Genomic DNA, 15641 nt, shown 5'->3' with positions numbered 1-15641 from the left:
CAGAAAGTCAGAGGAGCAGAACTGAGCAAGTAGAAGCTAAAATTTCTGAACTTGAAGATAAATCACTTGGCACTAATATATTTGAAGAAAAATCACATGAAAGAAATTAAAAATAATGAAGAGACCTGAAGAATCATGTGGGACTCTATCAAGAGAAATAACCTATGAGTGATTGGAGTACCAGAACAGGGAGGGATAACAGAAAATACAGAGAAAATTGTTGAAAATTTGTTGGCAGAAAACTTCCCTGATATTGTGAAAGATGAGAAGATATCTATCCAAGATGCTCATCGAATGCCACATAAGGTAGATATTAAAAGAAAGCCACCAAGACATATTATAATCAAGCTTGCCAAAACCAAAGATAAAGAGAGAATTATATGAGCAGAGAGGGATAAACGAAAAGTCACCTACAAAGGAGAGCCAATAAGAATAAGCTTGGACTACTCGGCAGAAACCATGCAGGCAAGAAAGCAATGGGATGACATATTTAAAAAATTGAAGGAAAAAAATTGCCTGTCAAGAATCATACATATATCCATCAAAACTGTCTCTTAAATATGAAGGAGAAATTAAGACATTTCCAGGTAAACACAAGTTGAGGGAATTCGTAAAAAGCAAATCAAAACTACAAGAAATATTAAAGGGAGTTCTTTGGTTAGAAAATCAATAATATCAGGTATCGACCCAAGACTAGAACACTGGGCAGAACAACCAGAAGTCAACCCAGACAGGGAAATCCAAAAAAACAAAGCAAGATTAAAAAGGAAAAAAAAAAGCCCAACACAGGGTAATGGTGATGTTATTATATAAAAGAAGACAACATTAAAACAATAAAGGACTAAGAAATGTAATCATACACCTTCCATATGGAGAGGAAGATACGGTGATACAAAGAAATAAAAGTTAGTTTTAAATTTAGAAAAATAAGGGTAAATAATAAGGTAACCACAAAGGAGACAAACTATCCTACTCATCAAAATAAAATACAAGGGAAAAATACAGACTCAGCAGAAACAAAATCAACAACAACAAATATGAGGAAAGGACAATATATAAAGAAAATCTACTCAGCACATAAAATCAAGTGGGGGAAAAGAAACAGTCAACACACAAAAAAAGACATCAATATTATAGCACAAAATTCATACTTCTCCATAATTACCCTGAATGTAAATGGACTAAATGCACCAATAAAGAAACAGAGTGGCAGAGTGGATTAAAAAACAAGATCCATCTATATGCTGCCTACAAGAGACACAACTTAGAGACACAAACAAAAACTCAAAGGATGGAAAAAAATATATCAAGCAAACAACAATCAAAAAAGAGCAGGAGTGGCAATATTAATTTCTGACAAAATGGACTTTAAAGTTAAATCCACCACAAAAGATAAAGAAGGACACTATATAATGATTAAAGGACAATGCACCAAGAGGATATAACCATATTAAATATTTTTGCACCCAATGACAGGGCTGAAAGGTACATAAAACAAACTCTAGCAGCATTGAAAAGGGAGATAGACAGCTCCACAATAATAGTAGGAGACTTCAACACACCACTTTCGGTGAAGGACAGGGCATCCAGAAAAAAGCACAATAAAGACATGGAAGATCTAAATGCCGCAATCAACCAATTTGACCTCGTAGACATATTCAGAACACTCCACCCAACAGCAACCAACCATACTTTCTTTTCTAGTGCACATGGAACATTCTCTAGAATAGACCACATATTAGGTCATAAAGCAAGCCTTAGCAGAATCCAAAACACTGAAATATTACAAAGCATCTTCTCTGACTATAAGGCCATAAAAGTAGAAATCAATAACAGGAAAAGCAGGAAAAAAAATCAAACACTTGAAAACTGAACAATACCCTCCTCAAAAAAGACTGGATTATAGAAGACATTAAGGATGGAATAAATAAATTCAGAGAATCCAATGAGAATGAAAACACTTCCTATCACAACCTTTGGGACACAGCAAAAGTGGTGCTCAGAGGCCAATTTATATCAATAAATGCACACCCCCAAAAAGAAGAAAGGGCCAAAATCAAAGAATTATCCTTACGACTTGAACAAATAGAAAGAGAGCAACAAAAGAAACCCACAGGGACCAGAAGAAAATAAATAATAAAAATTAGAGCTAAACTAAATGAAATAGAAAAACAATTGAAAGAATTAACAAGAACAAAAGCTGGTTTTTTGAAAAAATCAACAAAATTGATAAGCCACTGGCCAAACTGACAAAGAAAAACAGGAGAGGAAGCAAATAACCCAAATAAGAAATGAGAGGGGTGATATTACAACAGACCCAAGTGAAATTAAAAGAATCATATCAGATTACTCTGAAAAACTATACTCAAACAAATTTGAAAACCTAGAAGAAATGGATGAATTCCTAGAAACACACTGCCAACCTAAACTAACACAAACAGAGGTAGAACAACTAAATAGACCCATAACAAAAGAAGAGATTGAAAATGTAATCAAAAAACTCCCAACAAAAAAAAAAAAAAGCCCTGGTCCAGACGGCTTCACTGCAGAGTTCTACCAAACTTTCAGAGAAGAGTTAACACCACTACTACTAAGGGTATTTCAGAGCATAGAAAAGGACGGAATACTACCCAACTCATTCTATGAAGCCACCATATCCCTGGTACCAAAACCAGGTAAAGACACCACAAGAAAAGAAAATTATAGACCTATATCTCTCATGAACGTAGTTGCAAAAATTCTCAACAAAATTCTAGCCAATAGAATTCAACAACATATGAAAAAAATAATTCACCATGACCAAGTGGGATTCATACCAGGTATGCAGGGATGGTTCAACATTAGAAAAACAATGTAAACCACCACATAAATAAAACAAAAGAATCACATGATTTTATCAATTGATGCAGAAAAGGCATTCGACAAAGTTCAACACTCATTCATGATAAAAACTCTCAGCAAAATAGGAATAGAAGGAAAATTCCTCAACATAATAAAGGGCTTTATTATACAAAGCCAACAGCCATGGTCACCCTAAATGGAAAGAGCCTGAAAACATTCCCATTGAGATTGGGAACCAGACAAGGATGTCCTTTATCACCACTCTTATTCAACATTGTGCTAGAAGTTCTAGCCAGAGCAGTTGGCTAGATAAAGAAATAAAGGGCATCCAGATTGGCAAGGAAGAAGTAAAAGTATCTCTATTTGCAGATGACATGATCTGATACACAGAAAACCCTAAGAAATCCTCCAGAAAACTACTGAAACTAATAGAAGAGTTCAGCAGAGTATAGGGATACAAGATAAACATACAAAAATCAGTTGGATTCCTCTACACCAACAAAAAGAACATCAAAGAGGAAACCACCAAATCGATGCCATTTACAGTAGCCCCCAAGAAGATAAAATACTTAGGAATAAATCTTACCAGAGGTGTAAAAGACTTACACAAAGAAAACTACAGTACACTTCTGCAAGAAACCAAAAGAGACTTACATAAGTGGAAGAACATACCTTGCTCATGGATAGGAAGACTTAACATTATAAAAATATCTATTCTACCAAAAGTGATCTATACATTTAATACAATTCTGATCCAAATCCCAAGGACATTCTTTAATGAGATGGAGAAACAAATCACCAATTTCATATGGAAGGGAAAGAGGCCCTGGATAAATAAGGCATTACTGAAAAAGAAGAATAAAGTGGGACGCCTTACTTTACCCAATTTTAGAACATATTATACTGCTACAGTAGTCAAAACAGCCTGGTACTGGTACAACAACAGATACATGGACCAATGGAACAGAATTGAGAATCCAGACATAAATCCATCCACATATGAGCAGTTGATATTTGACAAAGGCCCCAAAACAGTTAAATGGGGCAAAGGCTGTCTTTTTAAAAAATGGTGCTGGCATAACTGGATATCCATCTGCAAAAAAAAATGAAAACAAGACCCATACCTCACTCCATGCACAAAAACTAACTCAAAATGGATCAAAGACCTAAATATAAAATCTGAAACGATAAGGATCATGGAAGAAAAGCTAGGGACAACATTAGGAGCCCTAATACAAGGCATAAACAGTATACAAAACATTATAAAGAATGTAGGAAAAAACTAGACAACTGGAGCTCCTAAAAATCAAACACCTATGCTCATCCAAAGACTTCACCAAAAGAGTAAAAAGACTATATACAGACTGGGAAAATTTTTTAGCTATATTTCTGATTAGTGCCTGATCTCTAAAATCTACATGATACTGCAAAAACTCAACTGCAGAAAGACAAATAACCCAATTAAAAAATGGGCAAAATATATGAATAGAACACTTAACTAAAGAAGACATTCAGGTAGCTAACAGATATATGAGGAAATGTTCACGACCATTGGCCATTAGAGAAATGCAGATCAAAACTACAATGAGATTTCATCTCATTCCAACAAGGCTGGCATTAATCCAAAAAACACCAAAGAGTAAATGTTGGAGAGGCCGTGGAGAGATTGGAACACTTATACACTGCTGGTGGGAACGTAAAATTGTACAACCACTTTGGAAATCAATCTGGTGCTTCCTTAAAAAGCTAGAAATAGAACTACCATACAATCCAGCAGTCCCACTCCTTGGAATATGTCCTAGAGAAATAAGAGCCTTTACATGAACAGATATATGTAAAAAAAATGTTTATTGCAGCACTTTTTACAATAGCAAAAAGATGGAACCAACCAAGCTGCCCATCAACGGATGAATGGATAAATAAATTATGGTATATTCACACAATGGAATACTATACATCGATAAAGAACAGTGAGGAATCTGTGAAACATTTCATAGCATGGAGGAACCTGGAAGGCATTATGCTGAGTGAAATTAGTCAGTTGCAAAAGGACAAATATTGTATAAGATCACTATTATTAGAACTTGAGAAATAGTTTAAACTGAGAAGAAAATGTTCTTTCTTGGTTACAAGAGCGGGGAGGGAGGGAGGGTTGGAGAGGGGCATTCACTAGATAGTAGATAAGAACTACTTTAGGTGAAGGGAAAGACAGCACACAATACAGGTGGGTGGTCAGCACAATTGACTAAACGAAAAGCAAAGAAGTTTCCTGAATAAACTGAATGCTTCGAAGGCCAGCATAGCAGGGGCAGGGGTCTGGGGACCATGGCTTCAGGGGACATCTAAGTCAATTGGCATAACAAAATCTATTAAGAAAACATTCTGCATCCCACTTTGAAGAGTGGTGTCTGGGTTTTTAAACGCTAGCAAGCAGCCATGTAAAAAAAAAAAAGAAAGTCTCAACCCACCTGGATCAAAGGAGAATGAAGAACACCAAGGACACAAAGTGATTACGAGGCCAAGAGACAGAAAGGGCCACATAAACCAGCGACTACCTCATCCTGAGACCAGAAGAACTAGATGGTACCTGGCTACAACCGATGACTGCCCTGACAGGGAACACAACAAAGAACCCCTGAGGGAGCAGGAGAGCAGTGGGATGCAGACCCCAAATTCTCATAAGACTGGACTTAATGGTCTGACTGAGACTAGAAGGACCCCAGTGGTCATAGCCCCCAGACCTTCTGTTGGCCCTGGACAGGAACGATTCTCGAAGCCAACTCTTCAGACATGGATTGGACAGAACAATGGACTGGAGAGGGATGCTGGTGAGGAGTGAGCTTCTTGGATCAGGTGGACACTTGAGACTATGTTGGCATCTCCTGCCTGGAGGGGAGATGAGAGGGTGAAGGGGGTTAGACGCTGGCGAAATGGACACGAAAAGAGAGAGTGGAGGGAGAGAGTGGGCTGTCTCATTAGGGGGAGACTACTTGGGAGTGTGTAGCAAGTTGTATACGGGTTTTTGTGTGAGAGACTGACTTGATTTGTAAACTTGCACTTAAAGCACAATAAAAAATAAAAAATAAAAAAAAGAATGCCTTAAAAAAAATATTCTGCATCCCACTTTCAAGAGTGGCGTCTGGGGTCTTAAACGCCAGCAAGCAGCCACCTAAGATGCATCAATTGGTCTGAACCCACCTGGATCAAAGGAGAATGAAGAACACCAAGGGCACAAGGCAATTAGGAGCCCAAGAGACAGAAAAGGCCACATGAACCAGCAACTACATCATCCTGAGACCAGAAGAACTAGATGGTGCCCGGCTACAACCGATGACTGCCCTGATGGGGAACACAACAGAGAACCTCTGAGGGAGCAGGAGAGCAGTGGCCCCCAGACCTTCTGTTGGCCCAGGACAGGGACCATTCCCGAAGCCAACTCTTCAGACATGGATTGGACTGGACAATGTGTTGGAGAGGGATGCTGGTGAGGAGTGAGCTTCTTGGATCAGGTGGACACTTGAGACTATGTTGGCATCTCCTGCCTGGAAGGGAGATGAGAGGGTGGAGGGGGTTAGAAGCTGGCGAAATGGACATGAAAAGAGAGAGTGGAGGGAGAGAGCAGGCTGTCTCATTAGGGCGAGAGTAAATGGGAGTGTGTAGCAAGGTGTATATGGGTTTTTGTGTGAGACTGACTTGACTTGTAAACTTTCACTTAAAGCACAACAAAAATTATTTTTTAAAAAATGTATTATCTCACTGTTGTGAAGGCCAGAAGTGCAGATCATCGTGTTGGCTGGGCCAGACTCCCTACGAAGTCTCTAGGGGAAGGTCCTTATCTCTTCCAATTCCTGGCAGCCCCAGGTGTTCTTTGGCTTATGGATACACCTTCACATGGCTGTCCTTGCTCTGTCTGTCTATATCTCTTTTATAATAAGCACACCACTCAGAATGGGTTAAGACCCACTCTACTTCAGTATGACCTCGGGTTTACGGTTAACATCTTCAAAGACCTTATTTCCAAACAAGGTCATGTTCATAAGTACCAGGGGTTAGGATTTCAACATGTACTTGCAGGGAACACAATTCAAACCATAACATTTGGTAACCAGGAGATGATTAAACCAAAAAAAAACCCAAACCTGTTGCCACTGAGCTGATTCTGACTCACAGAGGCCCTACAGGAGAAAGTAGAACTGCCCCGCAAGGTTTCCAAGGAGCAGCTGCTGGATTTGAACTACCAACCTTTTGGTTAGTAGCCAAACTCTTAACCACTGCACCACCAGGGCTCCAGGTGACAGCGGAATTTTACCATGTGTGTTTCTAACTGGCAAAAAAAATCAACTATTTACCTGGTGGTGCAATGATTAAAGTGCTTGGCTGCTCACCAAAGGGTCAGCTGTTCAAAGCCACCAGCAGCTCCGTGAGAGAAAAGACCTGGCCATCAGCTGCTGTAAAGGTTAGAACAGCCTAGAGAGCCCTGTGCGGCAGTGCTACTCCGTCACATGGGTTCCCTGTGAGTCAGAATCAGGTCCATGGCGCCTAAGAACAACAAGAAACATGAGAAGAAAAGATAAAAAAGTAAATAACGCTGGCGACTCCGTCGGCCTGGCACTTAGGCGTGTGTGGGTACAGCAGAGGGAGCTTGCAGCCAGCCATGCAATCTGCCTTTCCCTCACCCTTGCTTCTTGCCTCCAAGAGTACGAGTCTGTCGTATGGATTTTATGCAACACAGCCCTAAATACACAAATCAGCTACTTCTACTGGTTCCCAGCCTGAGAATCAGTGAATTGTTCAGCTCTGAAAGAAAACTTGAACATATCGGATTTATTGAGAAATAGTATGACAGTCCCCAAGATGACTATCCCTCCTGAAGAAATTTTCCAGGGTGATATCGTTAGTTGCTGCCGGGTCAGCTCTGACTCATGGTAACTTAATATACAACAGAACGAAACATTGCCCAGTCCTGGGCCATCTTCGTGATCATTGCTGCGCTGGAGTCCGTTGTTGTGGCCGCTATGCCTTCCAACCTCAAGGGCTCACCTTTCAGCCCCATATTGAACAGTATTCTGTTGTGGTCCGGAGGTTTTTCATTGGCTAATTTTCAGAAGTAGATAGCCAGGCCTTTCTTCCTAGTCTGTCTTAGTCCGGAAGCTCCACTGAAACCTGGCTTTTGAAATACCAGTGGCATAGCTTCCAGCATCACAGCAACATGCAACCCACCACACTATGACAAACTGACAGACAGGGGGTGGAAGGGCAATATTAACTACAGAGTATTTTTGCAGTATTCTCTGAGCTGGGAACCTCACAAGGTATAAATAAGCAACAATGCCTTCGTTAGCCCCCTATTTCTGGCCAGACAATGTCACCGTTTGCCTTGATATAAGAGGCCTCTTAGGCTTCTAGCCCAACGGTATACTTGTTCACGTCCATACCCATGTCTGTGTTGGACTTCCCTGAGCTGTCTTTTGACTTTTCCTTCATACATCCATGAGAAATAGATGTATGCTCCACATAAACTTTTTTTTTCATATTTTCTCTAATGTAACAGCTTGCTACCACAGCCAAGTGATAGATAACATCCCAGTCCCTTTTCTTTTTCTCCTTTTCCTGTCACCTCATCTCTTTGTTCCCTTCTTATTTTCTTCCATCTTTTTTCATCTTAGTTTAACTTCACCTCAGCTCACTGTCTGCTTGGCTCTGTACCGGCGCTGAGGAACCAAACGTGAGCTTGCTATAGGCTGTCGCCCCAGGGGCACAACAACAAGGGCGGTAGATGGAACACACACATCCACGGAATCTAAGGTCCAAGGTAAAACATTCGAGAATTTCCCACTTTTAAAAAGATGATTGCTTGCCAATGGAATGAGTGCTAGCATAAAATTTCCCACCTCATAAACCCTTTCAGGCCCTCACAAAAGTTGGGTATTCTGTCATTTTGACTTGAAATAAATTCTGTGCAATGATATTGACTTTGCTTTTCAAATGTGATATAGAAAGTTGTTCCAGCCAAGAGGTAGCATGTAAATTTGCAAGATACAAACATTAAAAGAAAATCCGTTGATTAGAAATACATAAACTATCTTTCCGAGAGAAAAATTATTTTGTTAATAGTACATTCATCGTTGTCATCTGTCAGGCGTTTGAGGAACATGTCTTGAATGTATACGTGAATAAATGAAAAGTAAGTGAAATAGATCTTTTCCTGAATATGAAAATAAATACCTGAATATCTTAGATCCTTTCCTTCTATTCTTGGACCTCACTCCAATTTAGGGGGCCAGAAGAGAAATAAAAGGCCTGGGCTCAGAGACCCGGTTGTCTAGCTATACATGGGTGACAAGACGGAGAAATGTGCCTGCTTCACTTCGAGGAAAGAGGGCATTGAGTCCTTTCTTTGCATAATCTATTTGTTTTTAATGGAAAATTTTAAGCAGACCTTTGTTAGTATATCTCCTATTTAAAATAAAAAAAAAAAAAAAAAAACCAGGTCAGAGTTAAAAACACTAATAGCAACCATGTATCAGGGACTTACCACACGCTGGGCACTGTGCTGAGAATTTCACGGCGTAATCCCACTTTCTCTCCTCGGAGCAGCCCCTGAAGTAGCCGGCTCCGTGTGACACAGGAAGGAGCGGACTCCCGGGGAGGCTGGCTTTCTCACGCTCACCCAGCTGAGCCGTCGCCTACCCCTAGGCCCTGGATTCTGCGATCTGAATTCTCAGCCGCTTCCCTCTGCAGCGCTTTGTCCAGGAACCAAAAAAAAAAAAACAAACCTCTGCCATCAAGTCGACTCCCGTTCACGGCAGCCCCACGGGCGTCAGAGTAGAACGCTGCTGCGTAGGGTTTTCAAGGCTGCGGACTTTGGGAAGCAGATCGCCAGACCTTTCTTCTGAGGCACCTTTGGGTGGTTTTGAACTGCCTACCTTTTGGTTAGTAGTCGAGTGCGTCACTACGCCAGTCGGGGACTCCGCTTGTTCGGGACCACGGTCGGGGACTCCGCTTGTTCGGGACCACGGTCGGGGACTCCGCTTGTTCGGGACCACGGTCGGGGACTCCGCTTGTTCAGGACCAGGGCTGGTCAGAGTAGAGGCTTTTTCACCCACATCCTTAGCCTCAGAATGGGTCACCACTACCAGCTGGAGAAGAGTTTATTTTACATGGATTAGTCACTATTGTTTATTAATGATTAGTGTTCGTTAAATTCTATCAATCGGCTTTGATTCACGTATTTTAAATGCATCAGAATCAAACATTCTGACTTCCCACGCAGTCTCTGCTTTCATGGGGTGCTAAAGCTAACACGTGCCATCACTGGGAATCAGGGGTGACTCAGTGAATCTTGACTAAGGATAGTATGTCATTAAGACACAGGCTGACTCTGCCAACACCGTCCCTTCCCCAGTTTTTATCTAAACCCAGAATCCTTCCTTCACAGTGGAAGCAACACAAAGCTCCTTTCATCCAAGTAGCTGGCAGATTTACTGGGTGACATTTTATCGACCAGAGATGGTGATTCTTCTAACTAATGTTTTATCACTTCTCTAAGAAATTTATCATTGCCTTGATAAGATAAAGGGTAGAGTAGCGTAACTTTTAAAATAACCAAAATATGTCCCTAGATTCCACTCTTTTGGCAATAACTCTGCTACCTAAAGGATAGATGCTAGTGTTGTTACCAGTGTCTTTTATTATCTCCTACAGGCAACTACTTACTTTGCTACAGGGTATAATAAAAGATAGAACTGCTTGTTTTTTTGTTTTTGTTTTAAATGTTTCCTCCTATTTTCGTTTGTGTTTGAAGGTTCGTTATGCAAGAGGAAATATTGTGAATTAAGACTAAGCGACGCTGACCACAAAGATTCACAATGATAAGGGACGCACAGTGAAGAAAAGCTCTAGTTTTCAAAACAAATAGAATTTGATGCATAAAGCCACCAGATTCCATCCCCCTAATTGAATGAACAATGAAAACTCAATATCAAATGTATGCTGGTGCATGTTTTTCAAGAAGAGAAAGCAGCCCATGATTGGACAATAGGCGATTGTTGAGCTGCTAGAGGCCCGTTTGTTCCTAGCCCATCAGAACTGGATCTATCATTGTGAACACCAGCAGAATTGTTCCAGACATGAAACAATGAGACTTTCACGGGACTCAAACCTATAAGGACCGCTACAGAGAATGCGAAAAATAGGAACGTTCGCTGAGAGCTGAGAGTCGGGGAAGGATTCAGAAACTCACCCTTCAACCTTTTCAGGTCAAATTTCAATTTTTTGAACAAATCAGTAGGAGAGAAGGAGACCAAAATGAACAAAAGAGGAACATTCTTCCTCACTTTGTATTTCTGAAGTACAGTTCTATTAATTTCAAGTCTGCAATGTAATTGGAACTAAACTAATATTGTTTAGTAGAACACGTTAGGATAATTGCTTTGATGTGCCTATAGAACATATTTGACAATAACTCAATTGACCAATTGAATTTCTTAGGGCAGAATTTTGAAGTTCTAATAACTGGGCTATTAGTACCAGCTTGTCTTTTATGCATTCTGAATTCTCATCGGAATTTTGATTATGCAACAGTTTGGCTGACCAGAACTGTTTTTCATATTACCAAGACAATCTGCAACGAACCATCCAAATGACTACAGATACTGATGGCTGAACTAATGTAGCTTTTCCACCAAAGATAATCCTTAGTGTTTTTTAATTAAAAATTTGGAAAATGGTGCTTTTTTTCTATGAAGTCCAAAGAACTTCCCAGAGAATTTTCGAAATCTTCGTCACAACTTTAAAGATAGGAATTTGAAGTTTTTTGATTTCAGTAGAGTGAAAACCTTGTCCCATATGTTGTGGCTCAAATAAACAAAAATAAGAAAATTCCTTCAAAACAGATGAGTTTAAAACCAAAAGGTAAAATTTCAGTATTTCAGTGACTACCATCACCTCCAAGTATGTGAAAAATAAGAAAGCCTGGAAATAGAATTAATCTGAAGAAATCAATATATATATATATATTTAAAGATTTAAAAAAAGAATATTTAGGAGCCAATCATACTAAAATACTAAATATATAGAAAGTTCTTTAAAAACCTACGTGATGGTAGCACCATAAAGTATTACTTTTATTGCTAATGAAAATACACAATCAAGAGGATAAAGGTCAGAGAAAAGCTTTGGCTCAAAGATCAGAGATCACAGGTGTCAAACCCAGCCAGAAGAGAGTTAACTAATGTTTCCATGGCGTTTCAGCCATGACTACAATGTTTATAGTGTATTTATCCAATAGAGAGGCATTTTAATCAGAATTTTATGTGGCATTGCTTGGCTCCTAAATATTCTTTTTCTTTTTACATCTCAAACTTTTAAATACATATATTGATTTCTTCACATTAATTCTATTCCCAACCTTTCTTATATTTCACATACTTGAAGGTGATGCCACTCATTGGGTCTTAATTCAATATGACAATGGAGGAGAACGGGTCCTAGTTCAAGTATGACTGGCGTCCTTACAAGAAGAGAGTAGAGACACACAGACTCAGAGGGAAGATGCCCTATTGAAGACGAAGGCAGGGATTTGTACGAAGTCTCTATCAACCAAGGAACACCAAGGTCTACCAGCAGCTGGAAGAGACGAGGAAGGATCCTCTTCTAGAGACTTCACTGGGAGAATGGACTTCAGGCCTCCAGAACTGTGAGACAAGAAATTTTTGTTGTTTGAAGCCATCCAAGTTTGTGACTTTGTTACAGTTGTTATTGTCGTTAGGTACCTTAGAGTCGATGATGACTCATAGTGACCCTACGTTCCACAGAACGAAATACTCTCCAGTCCCGCGCCATCGCTACAATCATTGATGTGTTTGAGCCCACTGTTGCAGCCACTGTGTCAATCCATCTTATTTAGGGTCTTCCTCTTTTTCGCTGACCCTGTACTTTACCAAGCATGATGTCCTTCTTCAGGGACTGAACCCTCCTGATAACATGTCCAAAGTATGTGAGATGAAGCCTTGCCATCCTTGCTTCTAAGGAGCATTCTGGCTGTACTTCTTCCAAGACAGATTTGTTCGTTCTTGTGGCAGTCCATGGTATATTCAATATTCTTCACCATAATTCAAAGGCATCAATTCTTCTTCAGTCTTCCTTATTCATTGTCCAGCTTTCACATGCATATGAGGCAATTGAAAATACCAGGGGTTGGAACAGGCTCACTTCAGTCCCTAAAGTGATGTCTTTGCTTTTTAACACTTTAAAGAGGACTTCCGCAGCAAATTTGCTCAGTGCGAAGCGTTGTTATATTTCTTGTCCGCTGCTTCCATGGGTGCTGACTTTGGATCCAAGTACAATGAAATTCTTGAGAATTTCAATCTTTTCTCCATTTATCATGATCTTGCTTATTGTTCCAGTTGTGAGGATGTTTGAAGGCTGTGGACGGTAACCCTGGGAAACTAATACAACTCCTGTTGGGCCTCCATTTGAACTTCTAGAAAAGAAGTGATCTCTCAGGTCCCCTTTCATGCTACAATTCTGAGTTTTATTCATAATGATGACTCATAATGAGTCAACAAGAAAAAGGGGAAATTATGTTCTGAGTATTCCAGTTAAGAAAACAGGCAAGTATGTACTGTCTAAATGTTTCCATCAAAATTATTAGAATTTGAAAAACATTTTCTTATTGAAAGATGCAAGGTTCAGATATTGGGAATATAAATTTTAGTGGAGCTTCTCATCCCCTGCGTTGTTAAATGGGGGTTAGTTGTACTTGCCTTTGTAGCACTTCTTCTTCAGAACCTTCTCGCACAGTGAAATAGCATATCATATTAAAGTGTACAACAGCATTGACAGCTGACATGCCATATCTAGTCCCAGTTTATTTTAGAAATAGGATTACTCAATAAAACAAAACATCAGGGATTCATAATGCAGTTAGCATCTTCCTTTCTTAGACCTCAGTGGTTCCCAAAGACCAAAGAATCCACAGATAATCTTACAGATCCACTTTAAATTGTAATTATTTCACTCCGACTATAAAATTAAAAGGGATTTGAAGATTGTACCTCCATCCCTTTTCTCTTAGCTGAAGACGCTTTTACTTCTTTTTTTTTTTTTTTAATATTTATTCCACGAATTAAATAGAACAACTTTACAATGCCACCAGGTATCTACCTGCTCATTTTATAACTGCAGGACACAGAACAGACTCCAGAATAGTTGGAGAATTTGTCTTCACTGAGGAAATGGCCCATCTCTACATGGCTCCATCTACTCGCATGTCACTTGCCATGGCTTTACTAGATTCTAGACTTTTCTTCTTTCATAATTTTGTTGGTTCGGGCATTCATTTTCCTTTCCATTCTAAGACAAATATTCTTATTTAAAGGAAAAGAATAATTCTCTTAGCATGAACTGGTTGGGACACTTGAACTACCTATTTTGCTTGGTGGTTGCTGGTCTTCTGAAATACACTGGTCACCCTCTCAGGCATCCTGTCGACAGAGGAGGTGGATCCCCACCACTGTCTAGTTCCTCCCTGCCTTCAAGAGCAACCAAGGACCCTCCTTGAATTTTCCCTCAAGGGAGCACAAATACTAATGTTCATATTTACTCATTCAACAGACACTTATGGGAGGCCTAGTGTGGTACAATGGATCACTTTTATATGACCTTTCTTGCCACGGTCTTATAACCCCAACCAAAGGACTGGGTGGGACTATGCAAATTAGGTGACTGTGGCCCACCAAGGGGCTTGGATACCTTGCTAATAATACAAAAAAGGCACATGGCACCCTTGTGGGGACGGGACCATGCAAATAAGGCTTATGAAATCCCAATAAGGGGATTGGCCAGTTTTGCCATCCTACTAGGCTTAGAATGAGCCACCCCAGAGGCGGACATGGGGGACCTCACCACCACAAAGAAGAAGAGAAGGGAGCAGAGTGCATCCTTTGGAACCGCATACCCTGTGCTGAGAACCTCTTAGAGACAGAGAAAGAAAGAGCAGTAACACCGGGGATGACAAAAGACTTCAAGACGCAGTGGCAGAGAAACGGCTGCAGCAGAACCAGGAGACAAGCACAACGTGGAGCTGGGCCTTCCTAGTTCATGGAGCAAATCTGCTACAGTGGGTGTGCCGACCCACAGAGCAAGAGAGCTGAGTGCCTTCGGGCAGGGGGCTTTCTGGTGGAGTTGGGTTCCCCAGGGCACTTGTCGGCAGAGCTAAGCCTGCGAACCCATGGAGCAAGAGAGCTGAGCCCCTTCAGGCAGGAGGCTTCGAGGCAGAGGCGGATACCTCCAGGCACTTGTTGGTGATGCTAGGCTTGCTGACCCATGGAGCGATAGAGTTGAGTGCCTTCAGGCATGAGGCTTTCTGGAGGACTGGGATGCCCAGGAGCAGAGCTAAAGACCTTTGTAAAACTTGCCGTAGCAGGGCAGAGACCAGGCCAGGGGATCTAGAGCCGAGGACCAGAGACAGGCTTACCTGCAGACATGGCCAAGAAGCTGTTTTGATCAAAGAACTGCATCCTGAGTCATTCCTGATCCTAAATTGTAACCTGTTACTTCCTTAATAAACCTCATAACTGTGAATATGGTCAGTTCTGAGTGGCCATTGCAACGAATTATCAAACCAGCAGGGAAGTAAAGAGAGCTATGGAAGTATGACTGGTGTCAAAATTGGTAAAAATGTTGGAGAGAGGCGATATGTCTGACCTCCACCTTGTAGGAATCACCTTTGGGCTGATGCTGATGGTGTTTCTTTCCTACCCCTTCTGAAATTAGAGGAGGTCAGGTGACCCCGGTGG

General features: G+C 40.6%; 1 protein-coding gene across 2 annotated transcripts in view; it reads left to right on the top strand.

Moving 5' to 3' along the window:
• PRKN (parkin RBR E3 ubiquitin protein ligase) overlaps positions 1 to 11252 on the top strand; it is a 1645966-nt gene extending 1634714 nt beyond the window's left edge. Inside the window, exon 14 of one of the 2 annotated variants that reach the window (XR_007512454.1) lies at positions 10646 to 10703. Coding sequence is in view for 1 of the 2 variants with exons in the window: in XM_049852588.1 (XP_049708545.1) it covers positions 10646 to 10713 (68 nt within the window). In the remaining variant the exon portion in view is untranslated. Of the gene's footprint in view, positions 1 to 10645 lie in introns of both variants that reach the window. The other variant, XM_049852588.1, reaches the window with a different exon arrangement.
• Positions 11253 to 15641: the final 4389 nt, after the last annotated feature.

This window comes from Elephas maximus, chromosome 1 (assembly GCF_024166365.1).
Source record: "Elephas maximus indicus isolate mEleMax1 chromosome 1, mEleMax1 primary haplotype, whole genome shotgun sequence".
Taxonomy (NCBI): Eukaryota; Metazoa; Chordata; class Mammalia; order Proboscidea; family Elephantidae; genus Elephas; species Elephas maximus.
This window is presented reverse-complemented; position numbering and strand designations above follow the sequence as displayed.